The sequence below is a fragment of the Achroia grisella genome, unplaced genomic scaffold (assembly GCF_030625045.1).
Source record: "Achroia grisella isolate CSIRO2021 unplaced genomic scaffold, CSIRO_AGI_Agris_v1 utg807, whole genome shotgun sequence".
NCBI classification, from domain to species: domain Eukaryota; kingdom Metazoa; phylum Arthropoda; class Insecta; order Lepidoptera; family Pyralidae; genus Achroia; species Achroia grisella.
The window spans coordinates 80,009-100,666 of record NW_026713028.1 but is presented as its reverse complement, the minus strand read 5'-3'; the positions used below and the strand labels follow the sequence as shown (position 1 = coordinate 100,666).

Sequence of the window (20,658 nt, the reverse complement as noted above, 5' to 3'; positions counted from 1 at the left end):
AACTCTGTATAATTCTGACTCCTAGTCAATTCATAATTTGAAAATTAATCGATTCTAACCCTTATCACGTTAGCAGAAGATACACATTCATAACACAATGAACTGGCGATATACACATACCGCACACAATCCAGATCGCGATACTCAAAGGCGGTTTAATACAAATTTGAGAATTCCATCTTAGTCATGCAATGCGTCACATATTTAACTTATATTTGAATTTAATAAAAAAATTAGGCAATACGGGCGTCAGTATTATATTATCGTTACTTGGAACAAATGCGACCTTATTTGGTCCAAGTAATTTTTTTAAATAAAGCGGTCCACACATGCGACGATTAATTATTTATAAACAATCCGTATAATGCGGTTATTGAACATTACCATACACGCCATGTTAATCGCCCCGTGTATGGCGCCATTACCGTTATTACAGTGGTAAGATACAATGAATAAAATCAAATGAAAATTGCGACGTGAACAATATAAGTTGAAAACAAAATGTAAGCGACACAGAAGATAATATTAATGTGACACGAATTCATTAATATTGTCTTCAATAAATACATGCGTTGCATTTTTCTACTTGACAATTATGCGTCTTTTTTGAAAACATTTGGTGACTTAATACACGTAGAATTGCTATTAATTTCAAGTAAAAACACTAGGAACACATTTAATTATATTTATTAAAAAAAATCGAACTTTCGAGTTAATTCTTGGACAGGCAGTTTCGAAAATATACAACTCACTTCGAATTCAAAAATTGAAGAAAAGTATACTTTCTGATGTTTATGATCTATGGTTTCAGCTATTAGTTTTCGAATCGAACCTTTTAACTGATTACTTTTGCCCTTATAAAGTACGTACGGTCGGCAAAAAAGTTATATATCTCGAAAAAAACGAGTATAAATGAATCAGCATCAACATACATGACGACCATGCATGACTAATCCTAAATAGTACTTAAATTAATGCATTTATAATGCTAAAACACGCTATCATGAGCTTTATCACATTACAGTGTATATGTATAAAAACAAAACCTAATAATATTAGTAGTTAGAGAAATAAATTAACCAATAATTTGGTTATTGTTGATATATAAAAAAACAGCTCTGGGGGTTCAGATGCAGGCTACGGTACAGTTGGCAATAGTTGTTCATGCACAAGAGATTTCGTTTAATGTTAGACATAAACACCTATATAAGTATACAATGGAAATAAACTGGCTTTTAAAAAGAAGAAATAAAGTTGAGTTTCTTGCCAGTGATTTTCAATTGAAACTGCATATACCTAGACTGTAAGGAAAAAAATATATTTTTAATTTGCTTTGATTGTTTGTCTTCCACGATTCGGATATTTTCCATGATTGTTGGTAAAAAATTAAGGTCATATACAAGCTAGAGAATAATCACTATTCACACACTTGTATAATGAGTAAATGTAATGTAAATGTAATATGCTCAATTGTCATATTTTTGCGGTGTATCTACGCTTGCAATGTATCTGACATATATTTAATTATAATAACTAAATTAATTTATTTGGTCGCTAAACATAAAACAATTTTGTACTAATATGACATTAAATAGCAACAACATATTTATTAATCATCACTTTTTTGCCGACCGTACCTAAAATCACGTTGTGTACAGGAATACGAGAAATTTGTTATAATACTTTAATTTTAGTTTATGGTACAACATTCCATTTTAATATAGAAATGGATATTCAAATATCGACATTATAATTCAATAAGTCGAAAATGTGACTAAGAGCTCACCAACTAGTAAAACAAGAAGCTAGCAATCATTGTTTTCAGATATAGCATATTTTGTATACAATTTAGGCCTGTCCTTTTCACAGAATTATTCCAAAACATATCCGATATTCAAACGATTACAAAAAAAAAAGAAAAGCATGCCATAATTGTTTACAAAACTTGCCATATACAAAAAAAAACAAATAGCTATATTGTAATAATAGCTTCTACTCTTATTACAGCCAATTCCGATTATACCGTTTCGGATACTGTGATCACAAGAGATATTAGATAAGAGAGATGCTGTTGCCATAATCCAATACCATCTTCAAAAAAAAGATCTAAAAATTCAAAAACATAAACCAGCGTAAATTACTAATAAGTAATTTATAAAATACATAATAGAAATCTATTATAATGAGCCCACTGCCCAAAACAAGACTCCAAATTCGAGTTAGTACATATAAGTCTGATATATCTATTGCAAGTGAATAAATACCTAATCTCCTTAGTTATAAAAACTAAAATAGAACGTACAAATCTATTAGATATTATGTTTTGCCACTTTCAAATGAAAACTATAAAGTGTAAACAACCAAATATTTCCATAGCTAATACATATTTATTAGATGATTGACATATTTAGAAGAGTTAGTGTATTATATTTAAAGAAAGTAATTACTTTCTTGTATACTAAAACAGTTTACAACTTCATACATACATCCATCTCATTGCCAATGAATAAAAGGTTTCACGATTTATATTTAGGCAATTAAGTTCGTTGCAGTTTCAAGAACACCACTGGGTACTATCTTTTTAATGTTTTATAACTAATTGGATGCAATAAAAATATTATTATATTATTGTTGCAACTTTGCATGCTGTTATTATGTAGATATTTCCAAAAATCCTTACTTTATAAAATAATCTTATATTCAAAAATTTCACTAGTAGTACCTACTGCTTGGTAATAGTCAGACAAACGATTTTACAAGTATATTAGCTGACTATAAATTAAAGTACTAATATTGATTTTTGGTACTAGAAGGATGAACATTTGGGGTTATATGTATTTTTAATGTCACTTTATTACATAAAAAATTGACCAAAAAAATAAATGTTAGGGGTGGATATCATATAGGGGTCATATCACTTAGGGGTATGAAAAATAGATAGCCGATTCTCAGATCTACTGAATATATAATCTCATAAAAATCGGTCAAACCATTTCAGAAGAGTATGGCAACTAATATTGTGATACGAGAATTTCATATATAAGATGTGGATTGGATAACATATCCTCAATCTATTTAATGTACGGATTTGGCAACAGACATCTCGAATTTGCAATAGCATAAAACTTAAATCTACCTTCGTTCACATTTGTAGGACAAACTGGCATAACACTACTAACGTTTCAACGCATCCGATAGTGATTCTTCTCCAGAACTTGGCATAACTCGCCCTTGAAGTCGATTTCGATTTCGAAATCGAGATCGCGGTTGTTGCGCGCGTTCTGACGCATTGAGAACGTACCGGTGATCTCCTCTCCCTTTTTAACCTGTGGATTTTATCGTAAACATTAAAATCAATACACTTTTTATATTTCGAACCCACTTCTCATAGGTTTTCTCATTCATTCATAATTTGAAAGCCACGCTTGTCGGTGGAGTTCTTGCCACTTTCCACGATCTTCCATCATCATCATGCTCTTTAAAAGTTGACACCAATATCAATATATTTTTTTTGTCTTTTTTACTATTGAACCATAGTTGGTTATATATCTAAAACTACAGTTACAAATATGAAATAGATAACATCAGATGACAGACGGATGTACATAATCGCATACAAGGGCTCTTTTTGCTCCTTGGCTTCTAAATTAAAATTAAGTTGACAATGGGTGATATGATAAAAAATAACAAATTTCGAGCCACTATATTTTGCAGCAGCTAATTGAAAACAAGCTAATAAAAAAAGTATGACAGTAAAAGAGTTCATAGTAAGACATAAATTTCGTATAGTTCTATTCAATTCACAACTTAGTAATATGCTGCTGTAGAGATCGAAATCAGACGAGATGCTTGTGTAACTGTTAACTAATGCATAGTATAATGATTATTTGTTTTATTTTAAATTTTCATTATTTTATTCAATACTAGCTAACCTGCGTAATTTCGTCTGCATCACACTTGACATTTATCATTATATTTCGCCCAATTTAGATAATATCTTTATAAATTATAGCCTACGTATTATTATTTTGTATAAGCTATATTACTGTCGAAGTCATAGTAGAATCCGTTTTTGCGTGAAAGAGTAACAAACATCCATCCATCCATACTCACAAACTTTTACGTTTATAATATTATTAAGATTATTTATACTAATAATACTTACGGTCATGTATTCGTCAAAATAGAAGACTGTCTGTTTCCAATGAGTATAAGGCGCCTCGGGTGCCGTACTGAATCCGAGTCGCTTGTGGGACTTAGTGAACTCAACATTGAAAAATGTCACTAGAGCCTGAATGAAGTCGTTACGACGTACCTGCCACAATACATATTACAATTATACATGCATCTAGACACGCGGAAGCGTGTCAAATCCGAGTTCATATATTAATACGTCAAGCAAAAACTGTATGCCATTTTACGAAAATTACGCGGATGGAGCAGTATCAAATTTCGCACATTTATGATAGAAGAAGATGGAGGGATGTAGATCCAATTACGGTCGAAATTAGTTCACTAATGGAGAAGGTCATAACACTTCCGGTAGCGGTGGTAAGGTTTCAGCACTAAATAATTGTGGTCTCGCACATGCTAATGGCAGCAGAATAACTTAACTAAAAAATAAGAAAATAAATTAACTAAAAATAATATAATAATCTATTGAATAATTACCCAAGTCTACCGAATATATCTCCTAATTTTAAGTTACATTAATAAATATAATATGAATGAATGTAAAAAGTATAAACAAAGCTAAAAAATAATTTTTAAAGCAACAAAATACCTGTAAATGGAACTTGGATTCAAAGTTGAGATCTTCTTTCTTAACAGTATACAGATCTATTTCCTTCAATAAACAAGAATTCGTCACCACCTGAAACAGTGTTTAAAAACATTAATTACCCTCTTTGTGTAGCTATAATAATAAATTAGATAAATGAAATATAAAATTTATTATTTGATTGTTTTAGCAAAGCAGTGATCTATGATCGATAATATTAACAAATACCATATCCCGGATTTGTATTGTATATAAACAAATTAGAAATATATACAAACCTGTTTAGCATCAACAACATCTACGAGAGGCTCCGAGATGGCCACTTTCCTGATGGAGGACATATCAAAACCATACACATCATCCCACCAGTTGATTTTCTCATCCTTGTACTGGCGATCTTCGATGCCACAGATAAACAAGGTGCATCTAAAAAATTATATTAAATGTTTGGTACTTCATTAATTAAAAAAAATACTATACACAGATACAATTCACTACAAATTTTTGATATATATAAAAAATTAGTAGATCTAAATTACAATTTTTATAATCTGTAATTCAATTGTTAAACAATATCTAAAAACAATGGACAAGTCTTACAAGGTTTAGATAGATAGAATATACTTTATTTGTAACATACAGTAAAATATTCCAAATTTTATAAATTAATATTAAAAAACACAGGTATAATTGTAATATGGCGGCCTTATTGCTGAAAGCAATGTTTTCAAGGCAGCCTTAAGCAAACTGAGTTAAATTATAATAATTTAAATTTTCTTTGAAACCAAATGTTACATTTTTTAATCTACAACTATTTGAAGAGTAATTGTGGTGTTTTACCTGTCAGGGAACAGCATGCCATCAGGTTTGAGCCACTTATCTCTGGCGTACAGGACAGTATCCAGCATGCTCTCATAGAAGAGGCAGTAGCCCATCCACTCCGAAATTATAATATCCACTTTTTCTACTGGTAATTCTACTTCCTCCACCTAATACAGAAGATTTAATAGAGTTTTGAATAGTTCCTTAATTTCTTAAAACAGAATGGTAAACAACCATCAACAGTTAATATTGCCTGTACCAACTTCATGTAGGATGTTTTTTATGCAATTTCAAAGGTTTACTACCATAGGTCATGAACTACAGACATGACATCTTGTGACGCCCCTGGTATTCAGAGTAGCTATATTCCAGAGGAATGAGGTGCCATACCCTGTAATTTCACTGTCATACCTCAACATTCTACTGAAACAGATTATGAAGCAACTTGGTGGCTGAAATAAGTAAGCTGCTCATGTATTGCCTATACAGGAGACTAAGGTATCATGCCCTATAATTTCACTATTCACAGGTTCAATTCCTTGCATGGTACAATCATTTGAATTCATCAGTATGGCTGTTTGTATTAGTCTGGGTGTTTTCTATGTATAAAAATTAATCTAAGTATTTATATCAGTCTTCTAGCACCCATTACACAAGCTCTGCTTAGCTTGGTGTCTACAAGGTGTTGTGTGAATTGTCCTGGGTTATTATTATTATAATTTCACTATCCTATCTCACACTTCTACAGAAACAGCTTACAAAATAGCAGCTGAAGTAGTAGAGACAGAGGTATGCATGGTGACGACTTTAGACAAGTCTAAATTTGTATGAATGATTTTTTTTAATTATTTCAAATTCAAAATGTCTTTATTCATGTAGGTCTACTACAAACACTTATGATATATCAAATCTACCACCAGTTCGGAATTATTTTGAGACAAGAAGAACTAACAAGAAACTCGGCTCATATTCTTTTCAAATAAATGTTGAACATGTTTACAGTAAAACAACAAACAAATTCAAATTTGGGAGAATAGAGTGACTGCCAGCATATGCTATTGTAAAAAACAAAAAATCTAATTAGTGTTCGCAACCCGAACAGACTAGTCCCAAACAAACAGCACCCATTCACAAGTATGAAGGATTTCTTTTTTAAATATATTACTCACTTTGCCTTTAACAATTTCAATGATTTCGTCAAGTCTATTAGCTTCTATGATCTTGCGTGCATAGTCTACAATGTTAGAACACTCAATAGCAATAACTTTAGCTGCCCCAGCCTTAGCTGCAAACATTGACAGGATGCCCGTTCCACAGCCAATGTCCAGAACTGTCTGTTGGAAATAAACAGCAATATTAGAGGAGAAAAGGACTTTTAATAATAAGAGAACTAGCGGAAGGATTTCAATATCATCTCTGAGAGCTGATTTCACAGATTTGCCTCATCACTAGAAAAAGGACATGACCAAATATTGGATTGTTACAGTGCATTAGCACTCAAGCCCATTCTGACTAAAATTGCCAGGATTAATAATGGTTTAGTTCACTGTAGGGGAAGTCGCTCACATGCATATTTTTTTTTTATTTTTCTATATGTTACATAAAGTTCAAATTACACCAAAATTATTATTGAATTCGGATAAATTTTGAAAGAAATACATTTTTCTTTTGAAGATCATGAGTAAATAACATGAAAAACATTTCTTTCTAGATAAACAGATTGCTAATAAGCTGAATAAAAAAACATATATCAGTTGTGTAACTTTTTAAAACATATTTTTAATGCTTTCTGATGATAACTATGCAGTAGAATTAGAGTACTTAATAATTAAATCAATGTAATTAAATCAATTTCTCATTTTGGGCAGATTTATGAAAATTGCTGTGGCAGTCCACATACCAAATTAATTTATACTATAATTAGCTGTGGATGAAACCAGGGTTACCAAGTACAGAATAAAATTAAAACAAACTTACCTTGCCCTTGAACAAATGCTTATTGTGGTACATAGCATTTCTATACGTGAGTGTTCGAACCTCATCTTTCAACATTTCCTCGTGGATACCAAAATGCGCGTAGGAGTCAAAATAGTAATCCCGGGATGTCATATCCTCGGCCGTAACATTTTTGTCCGGACCTAAGACATGTTTAAAAGAAAATTAGAAAAAAATCGAAGAACAATGGAGCACGTTTTTAACACCCCAAGCGCCGGGATCTATCAGTAGTTCAATGTCACATTGTCAATAAACTTACCATTCTCACCAACAGGCGTGGTCGTAATGGAGGAGCTTTCTTGTGCGACGTCCATGTTTTCCATTTTTAAATTACAGGAGTTAAAACTAAAGCAGATATCTATTTCTATAACCTGTAACTTCGTTAAGCCGAATCGATCTGTCACGAAAAGCAAAGAACAGTTCAGGTATTCGAAATAGCGTTTGAATTTGTTTCTAAGGTAATATATCTTACACTATAAGAGATTATAACAATAAAATATCACAATTTTCAGCGGTTTTACCACCTAAAAGTAATAAAAACGCACAAGACGAAATTTTGCTTTTCCGCAAAAAAATTTAAAGACCTTTTATTGGTCTTGACAGTTGCCACAACAAAAAATACCTAATCGACTGAGCAAGTCCACCGCTGAAAAGTACCAACGGCCAAATCAGTTATACGGTAAATAATTAAGAATTCTATTAAAGCTCATACTTATATATATATTTTATGATTTCTGACAAAATAAGATACATATCTTCAATTTATTTAAATGAAATAGATAATTAAGTAGTAACATGTGGTTTTAAGTATTTATAATTACGGCAACACTGTGTATAGTGATTGCAACACGATATAGTAGCTGATTATAATAGTCGATGAATGTACTAATCGATGATCCGAAATCGATTTTGTAAACTAGCCAATAAATATAAACACAATTTAAAAAAATCAATGTTTATATTAAAGCAACGCAGAAATTTGAAATTTTGCAAGGTCGTTGGCCGCTTTGTTAATATCGGGCATGTTAATGAGCAGTGCAATGAATATAGTTTGGAACGTTATACTATACAATCATCATTTATAACGTTATACATTATACATCTATTATACATATATTATAACTTTCGTACAAGTTTATAACATTCCAAACTATATTCGCTTCACTCCAAGACGCAAATGTCAGAATAGATTATTTCATATATAATAGTTGTATTTTATAAGGTTCGGCTTCATAGCTGAACAAACTCGGATCGATAGTAATGAGATGTATGTAGAGTGCTACTGCTAGCAATATGAATTTGAGTTATGGTTGACTTTGTATAACTACATCGTCTGCGTCCTTTTCTAATTTTTACTTTTTCTCACCTAAATCAACCTCCAAGCAGCTAGATTTATAAGTTATATTTTGATTGGAGGGTGAGATAGCGTAATAAAATTTTCTGCAACTTCAGAATACCTCTCATCTAGGCGCCCTCTATACCGTGATCCATATCATGGCATCTTTGTCCTCAAGAATAAAAACATATGACCGAGGTGCTGTTATATACAGTTGACGGGTGTTCAGGTGGTGTCGGCGGCTTGTTTGTCACACTAGCTTAAAAAAAATGTACCATTTCAGGTACACCCTCACGGAGACCTGGAAATTATCTTGCTTAATTCCTGTAAAATTCGTCACGATAGGCTAACTGTAAATGGGTCAACTTAGTTGTAAATGGACTGAAGCCCGAAGGCAGTATCATAGAATTTGTCTAGTATTAGATGAACAGGTTTTTCCGCTCCTTTTAAAGTCTGAAATTTAAATAAATTATGACTAAGTATAGCGTTGTGATAGATTGACAGATGTCCTTCTCTTTCTCTGTTTAATTCTCTGATTATTTATCTTCTTAAATCAGAAATCGCTTTAGTGAACTGCTAGATGGCAGAACTAGTTGAGACTGAAAAGACTTTAGTTAATCCTTCTAGTAATTATGATCGGAGTTCTGTCACATCATTCTACACAATAAAATTCAAATATACTTACGGAACCCACTAAGTCATGGGTCAATAATTTTTACTGTATTCTTATCGTGCAACCCTTGTTATCTACAATTACAATTGTGTTACTCATGAATACTGTTCAGTCGGCAGTCGCTTATGTTCATATCAACTATCACACGTTGCGGAACGCTGTCCGCCATCAGACGCAAACTGACTGGCCGGCCGGCACGCAGAAAACGCGCGAATTGTGTTAACATAATAAAAATATAAACAAAAGTGCATTGTGCCAAGTGCAGTGACTCTGCGTTACAAAGGAATTTCATTCCTGATTACATATTTTTTCCTGACAACTATTTGCATGTGAGTTTATTATGTGTTGTAATCATATAATGGTAGATATATATATACATAATGATCATTTATTTTTTAAAATTCCTGAGCGAATGTAGTAGTGTAAAAATGGAATGCTATATTTACTTTTAAATTGTCTTTCTTTTTTTAATTCTTGATCGTGTTACTACTCGAGTAAGAATTAAAAAATGAGTAACAATTTAAACTATCTTTTTTTTTAATTGTTAGTCGGATCTAAACACGATTAAATTTAAGAATTCTCGACTTTTTCAGCGTTGTAAATATCTTATCTTCTATCTATTAATATTATTATAAATACCAAAGTAACTGTCTGTCACGCTTTCACGACAAAACTATAGAACCGATTTAAATGAAATTTGGTACACAAATAGTCTAAACCCCAAGTAAGGACATATACTTTATAATTCCAAAAAAATGTTGAAAGGGGGAGATAGAAATATCGTCATTTTTATAGCTAGTAGCTAAAAATTATTTTGTAGGGTATGTAAATAAATATGTCATTCAAAAATAATTAAAAATGCTATCCACGCATCAGCTAGTTTACCATAAATTTATTAGTTTTAAGGCCCATTTCACTACTTAGGAATGGACAATTAAGTAAACTAATTTATTTTTTTATACAGAAACTTGTGTTTCTCTATAAAAAAATCGTAAAATGATTTAAGATAATAGTGAATAGGTATTTTCAAGTAAGTTCAGCCCGCTCTTACGCCATTGATAAGTTCATTGGGTAAATTAGGGCCAAGCCCAACAAACCCATTATGAAATTAAAAAAGTAACTATAGTTGTGTGATGAGTTGATGACGGAGTGAGAATGAAATGTGCCACCATTTTCATCCCCAAAATGTCATAAGAAAAAGTAAGGTAAGGTCATCAGATATTGAACCTTACCACTACATAATACAGTGCTAACCAGTGTTTTATTAATAATAATTACTACGCTTTTAAGGCGCATATAGGTATTTTAGGGAGTGTTCAATAAATACGAAACATACTACAGATTCCAAGGTGATGTGACACGTCGTTTACTACCCCATTGTACATTACTATACACTAGTATAGGTTCGAATCTGGCTGGAATTTGTTCATTTATATTTCTGACTAACATTCCGGTGATGGGAGCATCGATAACAAACCGTTAGAAGACGATAGATCACGTCGGGGTCGGGGTATACATATACGACGAAATGTGAGCGTGTCAAAAGTTTGAAAAAACAATCATATTATTTTGGAATAATTAAAAAAAACTTTCTAAACAATTTATAACAGAGTAACATAAGCTATCCATTATATTATTTGTGCTAACATATATACAAAATTAAGTTGTAAGAACCCGGGTGAATCCGGGGCGAGCAATCAGTATATAGATACACTTTAATTAAATTGAATGAAATATTTTGCATGGCGGTCGTGTTCTCTACTGCTCAACCCAACGGACAGACTACAATTTCATTAATATCCTTGGTCGACATAAATCTCATTGGGAAAGTGTGTCTATATTATTCCTGATTAAACAAGGCATGGCGCCATTAATTTTTGTTGCTTAGTTACCGTTGCTAGGCAACCGTTGTTGATTACATAAATTATGAGTTTTGAAAGTTATTAATAATATATTTGGGAATAATTTCCACAGTTAAAGAAACTTTTATTTTAGACAACGCTTTTAAGATCTTGTATAGCTCCAAAGTTAAATTATATTATTCATATAAGATATATACAAAATTTCATGTTAATAATTTACAATAGATTTCTTTGCTTTCTTTCTTTCTTTCTCTTAATTATTATTCTGAGAACCCTGAGACTTCTATATTGTTATTATACATGGGTAATCAATCATCCATAGTACTATGTAACATTATGTTATCTGTGATTGTACTAACTATAGTGGCACAACTAAGTGATAGTAGTTACACTTGAAACTGAATTTATTTCTCAAAGACACAAAGTGGAAAATAAAATATTATTTTTGAAACTTTATTACAAACATTTATTGTCATGTATGCAAAGTTCGATCCTTTTGTTTTATGAGAATTCTACCTGGCATTCGACTTAGTATGTTAGCAGATAACATTGAAGTCCTTAGCCATTCCAAATGCCATAAAAATAAAAAAGTTTAAAAGAGTTATTTGTCGAGTTACAATTTACGATTATCATTGCTCATTCTCAGAATTACACACGATTTATTAATGTCCCACGATGATAATACAATTATTTATTTCCCAACGCGTAACATTCGCAATAAATCGAACGGCGAACAAAAAGAAATGGCGAAACATGCGAGTTTGTAGAAAAACACATGCTGTGCTTATGACAGAGGGTTTCTTGTTAGCCGCATATGCAATTTATATTCAAACGAAGTATTGCATTTGTTTAGGTTTTTTAATGTACCCGTACTCGCGGACGGACGGCCAACCAGTTTATTTTATATGTACGTGTATTCTATTTATAAATTTTAAAACGCAATATGTAAAAAGATGCTAAACATAAGCACACGAGTCTTAAGCATCTGATTGTGAATACATTGTACTATATACTAAATAATAGCATACAAATATACAATAGGTACATACTACGCATTTCATTGATAAAAGACGATGTACGTATTTAGGGTTCCGTAGCAAATTGACTAAAATGGAAATCGTTATTATAACCATAGAGAATATTGGGTATAGATGTTTTTCTTGGTCTCTCATACTCGAGAGATCTTTTTTCAAGAGCATACGACATTTATAAAGAAACAAAAATTAACCAAATTATTATTGTAGTTGCAAATCCCGAGTACTAATATGTTATTAAGGAGTTAGGGCTATTACGTTACTGCCTCATCTCACCCTTCAACCGAAGCACAAGTAACTTAAAGGAAGCTACTTGGCGATCGGATAGATGAACCAGAGGTACTAGACGAATTTATGCAAAGTCAAGGTAGACTAGTAATGAAACTCTGTTTAATTTGACAAAAGATAGTTCACGATGGACATTAGTATTGGGAATTAGTTTTTTTTTTAATTCTCATTGGTTATGTTTATTCACTAGGTACTTCAGTCGTGATTTGATACAGCAAAAGTTTTAATGGTTTAAAGTGTTACTCTGGAGGGGATGCTAAGTTAACTAGTGACCGCATTGTTTGTACAATACCAACTTGACCTCCACGCAGTAGATACTACCGTTGTTATATATTTTACTTAATTCAGGCCACATGACCCATAATATAAATACCTTATGTTATAACATACATAAGAAATAATAATAATCTGTGCTAACATAGTCTTTGATCTATGATTGTAAGAAACAATCTTACGTTGTCTGTACAAAAATTGTGATAAAACATATAATTAATAAATTCGTTACCAGAGTTTCTGCTTTTATTAAGAGGCCTAACAGATTTCATCACAGCGGACCTACTGACCTGACTTCATGTTCATCAGTGTATATCACTAGAGCACGTAGGTACACCATTCGGAGTTAAAACTCATGCTGTCCAAACAGATTTGTTTATTTACTGACCTGTCGTGTTTAACAATATGTACTTAAAAAGATCATGTCTGATTGTTTGCGATCGCAAATAGCCCTTTACTTTATTTAAAAATAAAATTTCAAATTTCAAATTTCGAACGTCAGGCACAGAACATCGATGATATTTTATATACCATTTTGCACTCCTTCTCGAACATTCCGTGGCGTCACTATTAAAATCAACGTACAATACAATCTAAATATTCTTTTTATTTAAATTTAAAACATATCAACCACTGCAATATTCCTCCAGCAAACATTTTGGTCCCAACGAGTCGGATTAACTAGTGCATTCAGTGAAATACATATATATCTACAATAATTAATATTTATTCAATATATCTGCAATACGATCGTCATTACGTAATAAAATGGCGGAGGAATATTCTAGAACAAAAGCACAACGCAACGCAATAAAAGGACGAATAACTAGAATATATAATTTTGTACAACAACAAAAGGAAGGATTCGATATCAACGAATATATTACACGCAACGCGGAACTTGAGAAGTTAATGGAAAGGTATGATGAACTTCAGACATTAATTGAGATGAAGGACGATGGAAACCAGGATGGAGACCAGTCAGCTGCAAATGAAGAGGACCGGAGCGCGGTTGAGACTAGGTATTATACAACAAGAGCGGCACTACAAAAAGTTATTGATGCCCACCGACTGCCTACAAGCGGATCAAGCTTTTCAAGTGCCCCATCATACGACCGCCACATCAGTAATGACGTACTTCTTCCCAAGCTCTCCTTACCAACCTTCGAAAGCAAGATATCCGAGTGGCCGACCTTCAAGAACATCTTCATGACGACAATTGGTAGCAGCAACATGTCACCCGCAAGGAAACTTCAATTCCTGAAAACGGCGCTTAAAGGAGAGGCAGCTGGTTTAGTAAGCGCATTGTTTATTTCTGACGACAATTTTCAAAAAGCTATGGACATATTGATTACCAGGTATGAGAACAAAGTTATCGTAGTAAACACACATTTAAAATCATTTCTCAATCACATAACTATCACTCGAAATAATTTAAAAGAGTTCCTTAACATCTTACAACAAAGCCTAGATTCTCTAAATGCTCTGGATATTAACACGGATAGCTGGGATGTCCTGTTAGTCTTCTTAATTACTCAGAAGCTAGACAGTTCATTACGTACATCGTGGGAACTGAGCAGAAAGGATAACAATCTACCTACACTTAAGGAGCTGTTACAATTCTTGAATTTGCGAATGACGTCATATGATCTTATTAATGACAAAGGAAGTGATAGCAAGCCTCAAACTAGTTCAAAACCTAAGGTATCGTATAACGCATCTGTCATTACCTGCGATAGTGTGTGTGTTATGTGTAAAGGTGAACACTTTCTACATAAATGTCCACAGTTCATGCAATTGTCTCCGGTGCAACGTAACGAGTATGTTAAAACTAATACTCTTTGCTTCAATTGTTTAAAGCCTTATAAGTTTAATCATAGATGTTCAAAACATAAATGTCTTACTTGTCGTGGCCGACATCATACTATGTTGCATATGCAAAGCCGTGCGATATTAGTTAACTCATTAATTTCTCAATCTAATAATATTGAACAACCATCAACGCCTGCACCTGTGCCAATTTTACCGCCCGCACCTGCAGCACCCACTATGACAGCGCCCGCGGCCTCCGTGCCCACTGTGCCTGCCCTCAACTGTAACTTAACCCCTCAACTGACGCCGACATACAGTGACCACGTTGACAACAGACCTCCTGTTGTTCACACAACTCATACGAGTACTAACAGTAACATACATGTACTGTTATCTACAGCTATCATAAGGATTCAAGATGCGACTGGACAGTGGCACACTGCTCGAGCCCTCTTGGATTCCGGCAGCGAGGTAAACCTCATTACAAGCAGGTTAGCGCTCAAACTTAAGTGTAAACAGGATAGTACTCTCAATTCTATTTTAGGTATTGGTGCATCTCACCAACAATCAAATGTTTGTATTAAAACAAACATTGCATCACGCACGAGTAATTTTATTGCCAATATCACATGCTTAGTTATGGACAAGATTACCGTACCTCTACCTCACTTTTACGTCCATACTGACAATTGGAACATACCTAAACTACAAGCTCGCACACTGGCAGATCCTACTTTTCACACACCTAGTGAGATTGATATACTTATAGGTTGTCAATTATTTTATTCCATTATTACACAAGGTCACATGACTCTAGGTGTAAATTTACCACATTTAATTAATTCTGTATTCGGTTGGATTATTTCTGGCACTTTTGTTATTGATAAACAAGCAGTCTATTGTACATCTATGATTCTCGACTCTCAACAAATTAGTCTACTTTCAATTGATAATAGTTGTGATAAGATTTTATCACGTTTTTGGGAACAGGAAGAGGTTGTTAATAATAAGCCAATATTTACTCCTGACCAACTCTACTGTGAGCAGTTGTTTCAGGACACGACAACTGTAGATAATAGTGGTCGATACACCGTTAACATGCCCATTAATGAGGGATTAATCAGTAATTTAGGAAACTCATTTAACACGGCATACCGTTGTTTATTACAATTAGAGGCAAGGTTTCTCAAAGATCCTAATTTATACACAAACTATAAAAATTTTATTAATGAGTTTTTAGAATTAGGTCATGCAGAGGTCATTCAAGGTGATTTTATGTCACATGGGAAGTACCCAACTTATTTTTTACCGCATCACGCAGTGATAAAGCCTGATAATATTACGACTAAATTAAGGACTGTTTTTAACGCTAGCGCTAAGAGTTCCACAGGCGTTTCCCTTAACGATATTTTGTTTGAAGGTCCTAATATCTATAACGATGTATTAGATATTATTCTACGGTACAGAATGTATATGTTTGTATTTTCAACTGACATAATCAAAATGTTCAGAAAAATATTGGTAAACCCTGATCAACGCTCTTTACTACGAATTTTATGGAGGGATGATAGATCCACGCCGCTTGTTTGCTTGCAGCTCAAAACAGTTACATATGGTACTAAATGCGCGCCATATTTAGCATGTCGTACTCTCAAAGATTTGGCTGAACGATTTAAGGATACATATCCTCAGGCTGCTCAATGTATACAGGAGAACTGTTATATGGACGATATTATCTCTGGAGGAGATGATATAGAGTCGGTAAAAAACTTGTGTGATGAAATTATTGCGCTTCTAGGTAACGGTGGTTTTCAATTGCACAAATGGTCCTCTAACAATAAACAGATTCTTCAGTATGTAACACGTGACACTGACATGCCTTCCTACGATTTTTCACCAGAATGTTTTGTTAAGACGTTAGGGTTAAAATGGAGTCCAATTAAAGATTGCCTTACAGTTTCTATTCCTAGTCAAGAAACGACACGTAACACTAAACGAACGGTATTATCACGTATAGCTCAAATTTTTGACCCTCTTGGATTGTTAGCTCCAGTCATCATTAATGCTAAGATATTAATGCGTAGTTTGTGGAGCACAGGTTTAGAATGGGATAGCCTCTTGCCTTCTGAAATAGAAAGCAAGTGGATCGACTTTATTGAAAATATACAGTCCTTAAATGAATTGAAAATCCCACGATATTATTTTTCTGATATCCCCTTAGAAATTATGCTTTTAGGATATGGAGATGCATCATCTCAAGCTTACGGTGCATGTGTGTACCTTCGTGCTACATATTCCAATAGGAAACCTACGTGCACACTAGTGATGGCTAAGACTAAAGTAGCCCCCATTAAAACATTGACAGTGGCGAGACTAGAGTTGTGCGCCGCACTATTATTAGTACGAATTGTTAGAAAAGTAAAAACTATTTTATATAAATTTAATATAGCCTATACGTACTTATTCTCAGATTCTTCTATAGTCCTCTATTGGTTAAAATCTCCATACAAGAAATATAATGTTTTTATATCAAACAGGTTGACTGAGATATTAGAGTCATCAAGTTTAGATAACTGGCGTTATATAAATACTAAGCAAAATCCCGCGGATTTACTCACTCGTGGTATTAGAACAGACGAATTATTGTCGTCTTATTTATGGTGGCATGGACCCAATTGGATCTACGACGATACCAGTGAGTGGCCCATTTCTACGCCACAGTTACTTTCAGAACAGGACAGTAACTTAGAATTAATTGAAGTTAAAACACAAACCGCGCATACAGTAACTATACCTTCTACATTATACTTAGATTATTTTTGTAAGTATTCTAATTTTACTAAACTAAATAGAGTTATGTCATACGTATTTAGATTTATCAAAAATACCCGCAGTAAAGAAAGAGACCGTCACTATCTTTCAGTGTCTGAGTTAGATTTTTCGCATAATTTTATTATTCGAATGTTACAAGAACATTACTTTAGTAAAGAAAGGAAAGAATTAGCAACCTTACAAAATACAAACACATTTACTTTTAAAAGTAGCCCATTACGAAAGCTTAATCCTTTTCTAGACGATGTAGGTATTATTCGTGTTGGCGGAAGGATTAAACATTCAAATATTCAATACAATCATGCACACCCTATCATTTTACCGTCACAGTCACACATTACATCCTTGATCATAGAACAGTATCACTACAGACTTTTACACTCGGGCATACAAAACACTCTTGCCAATCTAAGACTGCGATACTGGCCTATAAATGGTAGAGTCGAAGTTAAAAAGGTGATTCACCGCTGTGTTCGGTGTATAAGGTTTAAAGCGCAAACTTGTGAGCAACAAATGTCTTCGCTGCCGAGTCCCAGAGTATCTCTAGTGCGTGCGTTCACGCAGGTCGGCATTGATTTTAGTGGTGCCATTAATATTAGGAGTAATATGCAACGCAATTGTAAATACACTAAGGGATACATCTGTCTAATAATCTGTTTGGCCACGCGTGCAATTCATTTGGAACTTGTTGGTGATCTGTCCACGCATTCTTTTATCAATGCATTGAAGCGTTTTATATCTAGGCGAGGTATATGCACTAGTATTCAGTCGGACAACGGCACGAATTTTAGAGGTTCACATAATGAATTGAACGTATTATACGAAATGTTCAAAAACGATAAATCATATAGTAATATTGTTAATTTCTGTAGCAATAATAAAATAGAATGGAATTTTACGGTGCCTTTAGCTAGCCACATGGGTGGTATTTACGAAGCAGGCATCAAATCTGTAAAAATTCAAAAGGCAGTTATGTAACAGTAAGTTAACGTATGAGATGCTAAATACTTGTACAAATTGAGGGTATCCTCAATAGTCGTCCGCTGTGTCCTTTGACCGACGAACATTATGATATGCCGTGCTTAACTCCGGCACACTTTCTCATAGGGACGCCTATTGTGGACTTACCAGAACCAAACACATGTAATGTTAACGAAAACAGATTGTCATTGTTTCAAAGGATTACTCGCTTCAAACAAATGTTCTGGAAGCAATTTTATAAACAGTATTTGTCTGAACTACAGGTTAGATCTAAGTGGTTAGGCAAGTGTAATAATCTAGAAGTAGGAAGTGTTGTTTTAATTAAGGACGAGAATACACCACCAGCCTGTTGGCCGCTTGGCAAAATTGTTCAAGTCTACAAAAATAGTAGTGATAACTTGGTTCGGTCTGCAATTATAAAAACTGCCACTGGGGAATATCACCGTCCTATACACAAGCTTGTACTATTACTAGTTGTATTTGTAACTTATACTTATAATTTTTAACATTAAGTTTATGTAAATACAGTCCACACAATAATTGTAATTTCTTTTTACTATGCAGCTATTTGTATTCTTTATAAGTCTATTATAAGCTAATGTAACCTATGCTTGACGATTAACATTAAGTAGTGCTAAGGGAACTTCGTTAGGCCGGGAGCATGTTTGCGATCGCAAATAGCCCTTTACTTTATTTAAAAATAAAATTTCAAATTTCAAATTTCGAACGTCAGGCACAGAACATCGATGATATTTTATATACCATTTTGCACTCCTTCTCGAACATTCCGTGGCGTCACTATTAAAATCAACGTACAATACAATCTAAATATTCTTTTTATTTAAATTTAAAACATATCAACCACTGCAATATTCCTCCAGCAAACACTGATTATGAAGCGAGTTGACTTTGGCATATTTGTAATTATAATAGTGTATTTACACGCATAAATCTTTTATTAGGTATTCAGAAAAGATAGCTTAGCTTATCTTTGTTTGCTCTAATGTTCTGATTGCCATTGTTTGCTCAGCTCATAAGATTTGTGCGATTTGTAAACGATGACTAAATAAGAAATTAAGGATAGTTAAGTGCATATTTTAATGCGACACGTGTTGTATTAATATGAATAAACAACAGAACTGAAACAAAAGCTTGTAAATATAGACGTTTGCCAACTGCAACCAGAGAGACATGTGTCTACAACAGACGCTTGCATATTCTACTCATAGGACAATGTATAGTTTCTTTATTGAATGATAATGAAACAGTGCTCCTGTTTGTGCTAACGGTTTACGCTGGCAGAGCAGCAGTGGAGGTTCACAAGATGAACATGACATAAGGTCAGTTAGCCCATCATTGCAAATTCTCCAGGAATTTATCACGATGGTTTCAAGGGGGAACCGCATGGAGATCAACCTGACATGGTACATTGCTAGCAATGGGATCAGTAGTCCACATTATTAATAAAGACAACATCGAACAATATGAATTACAATAAGTTTTTTTTTTAAATATTCCAATACTGTTGGCCACATCTGGCATTAACTGCTTCACCGAACGATAGAAGGCCTCTGCACTCGCAGAGGGCACTCCAAACCCGCGGAAAGACTTATGGAGCAGCTCCAAGTTATGACGGCCAGAGCCGGGGTTCGAACCCTTAGCAGTTGAATCCCCGTTTGAATTAGACTAGGGATTGATCGGAAGTCAAAAGTTATCACACTAAATACTGGCTAGTGGGGGGGGAGGTAATTGGTAGTAATGTGGATTCATGACCTCATTACTAGCAATGTACCATGTTAGGTTGACCCCCACGCGGTTCCCCCTGGAAACCATCGTGATGAATTCCTGGTGTATTTGTCACGATGGGCTAACTGACCTGACCTCATGTTCATTTTCCACTGGTGCCCCGCCAGCGTAAACCGTTAGCGCAGTCGGGTGCACCATTCCATAATCACCCATAAAAAAAATAT

General features: G+C 33.7%; 3 protein-coding genes across 3 annotated transcripts in view; 2 read left to right on the top strand and 1 right to left on the bottom strand.

Annotated features, from left to right (window-relative positions):
* Window positions 1-3,073: 3,073 nt before the first annotated feature.
* LOC131851791 (protein arginine N-methyltransferase 1) lies at window positions 3,074-8,192 on the bottom strand. Its single transcript, XM_059202345.1, has 8 exons — window positions 7,857-8,192; window positions 7,580-7,740; window positions 6,772-6,936; window positions 5,621-5,769; window positions 5,059-5,206; window positions 4,784-4,873; window positions 4,166-4,315; window positions 3,074-3,326 (listed from the first exon to the last, which is right to left on the bottom strand). Exons 1-8 carry the CDS (start codon window positions 7,918-7,920, stop codon window positions 3,183-3,185), a joined length of 1,071 nt encoding a protein of 356 aa, XP_059058328.1. The 5' UTR covers window positions 7,921-8,192; the 3' UTR covers window positions 3,074-3,182.
* A 1,542-nt stretch (window positions 8,193-9,734) lies between these two features.
* LOC131851747 (b(0,+)-type amino acid transporter 1-like) overlaps window positions 9,735-20,658 on the top strand; it is a 35,260-nt gene continuing 24,336 nt past the window's right edge. The window contains exon 1 of the mRNA XM_059202293.1: window positions 9,735-9,935. The gene's annotated coding sequence lies outside the window, so the exon portion shown is untranslated. The remainder of the gene's footprint in view (window positions 9,936-20,658) is intronic.
* On the top strand, window positions 13,832-18,685 carry LOC131851732 (uncharacterized). The gene is made up of 2 exons (XM_059202275.1): window positions 13,832-17,256; window positions 18,580-18,685. The coding sequence occupies exons 1-2, from the start codon at window positions 13,832-13,834 to the stop codon at window positions 18,683-18,685; spliced, it is 3,531 nt and encodes a 1,176-aa protein (XP_059058258.1).

Excerpts from the sequence above, each read along its gene's own strand:
- LOC131851791 (XM_059202345.1), bottom strand. The coding sequence starts at position 7,920 with ATGGAAAACATGGACGTCGCACAAGAAAGCTCCTCCATTACGACCACG. Across the intron at positions 6,937-7,579 it reads AGCATTTGTTCAAGGGCAAG|ACAGTTCTGGACATTGGCTG; the intron begins GTAAGTTTGTTT and ends TATTTCCAACAG. Across the intron at positions 5,207-5,620 it reads GGCATGCTGTTCCCTGACAG|ATGCACCTTGTTTATCTGTG; the intron begins GTAAAACACCAC and ends ATAATTTTTTAG.
- LOC131851732 (XM_059202275.1), top strand. The coding sequence starts at position 13,832 with ATGGCGGAGGAATATTCTAGAACAAAAGCACAACGCAACGCAATAAAA. Across the intron at positions 17,257-18,579 it reads ACAGTGGCGAGACTAGAGTT|CAATAATAAAATAGAATGGA; the intron begins GTGCGCCGCACT and ends TAATTTCTGTAG.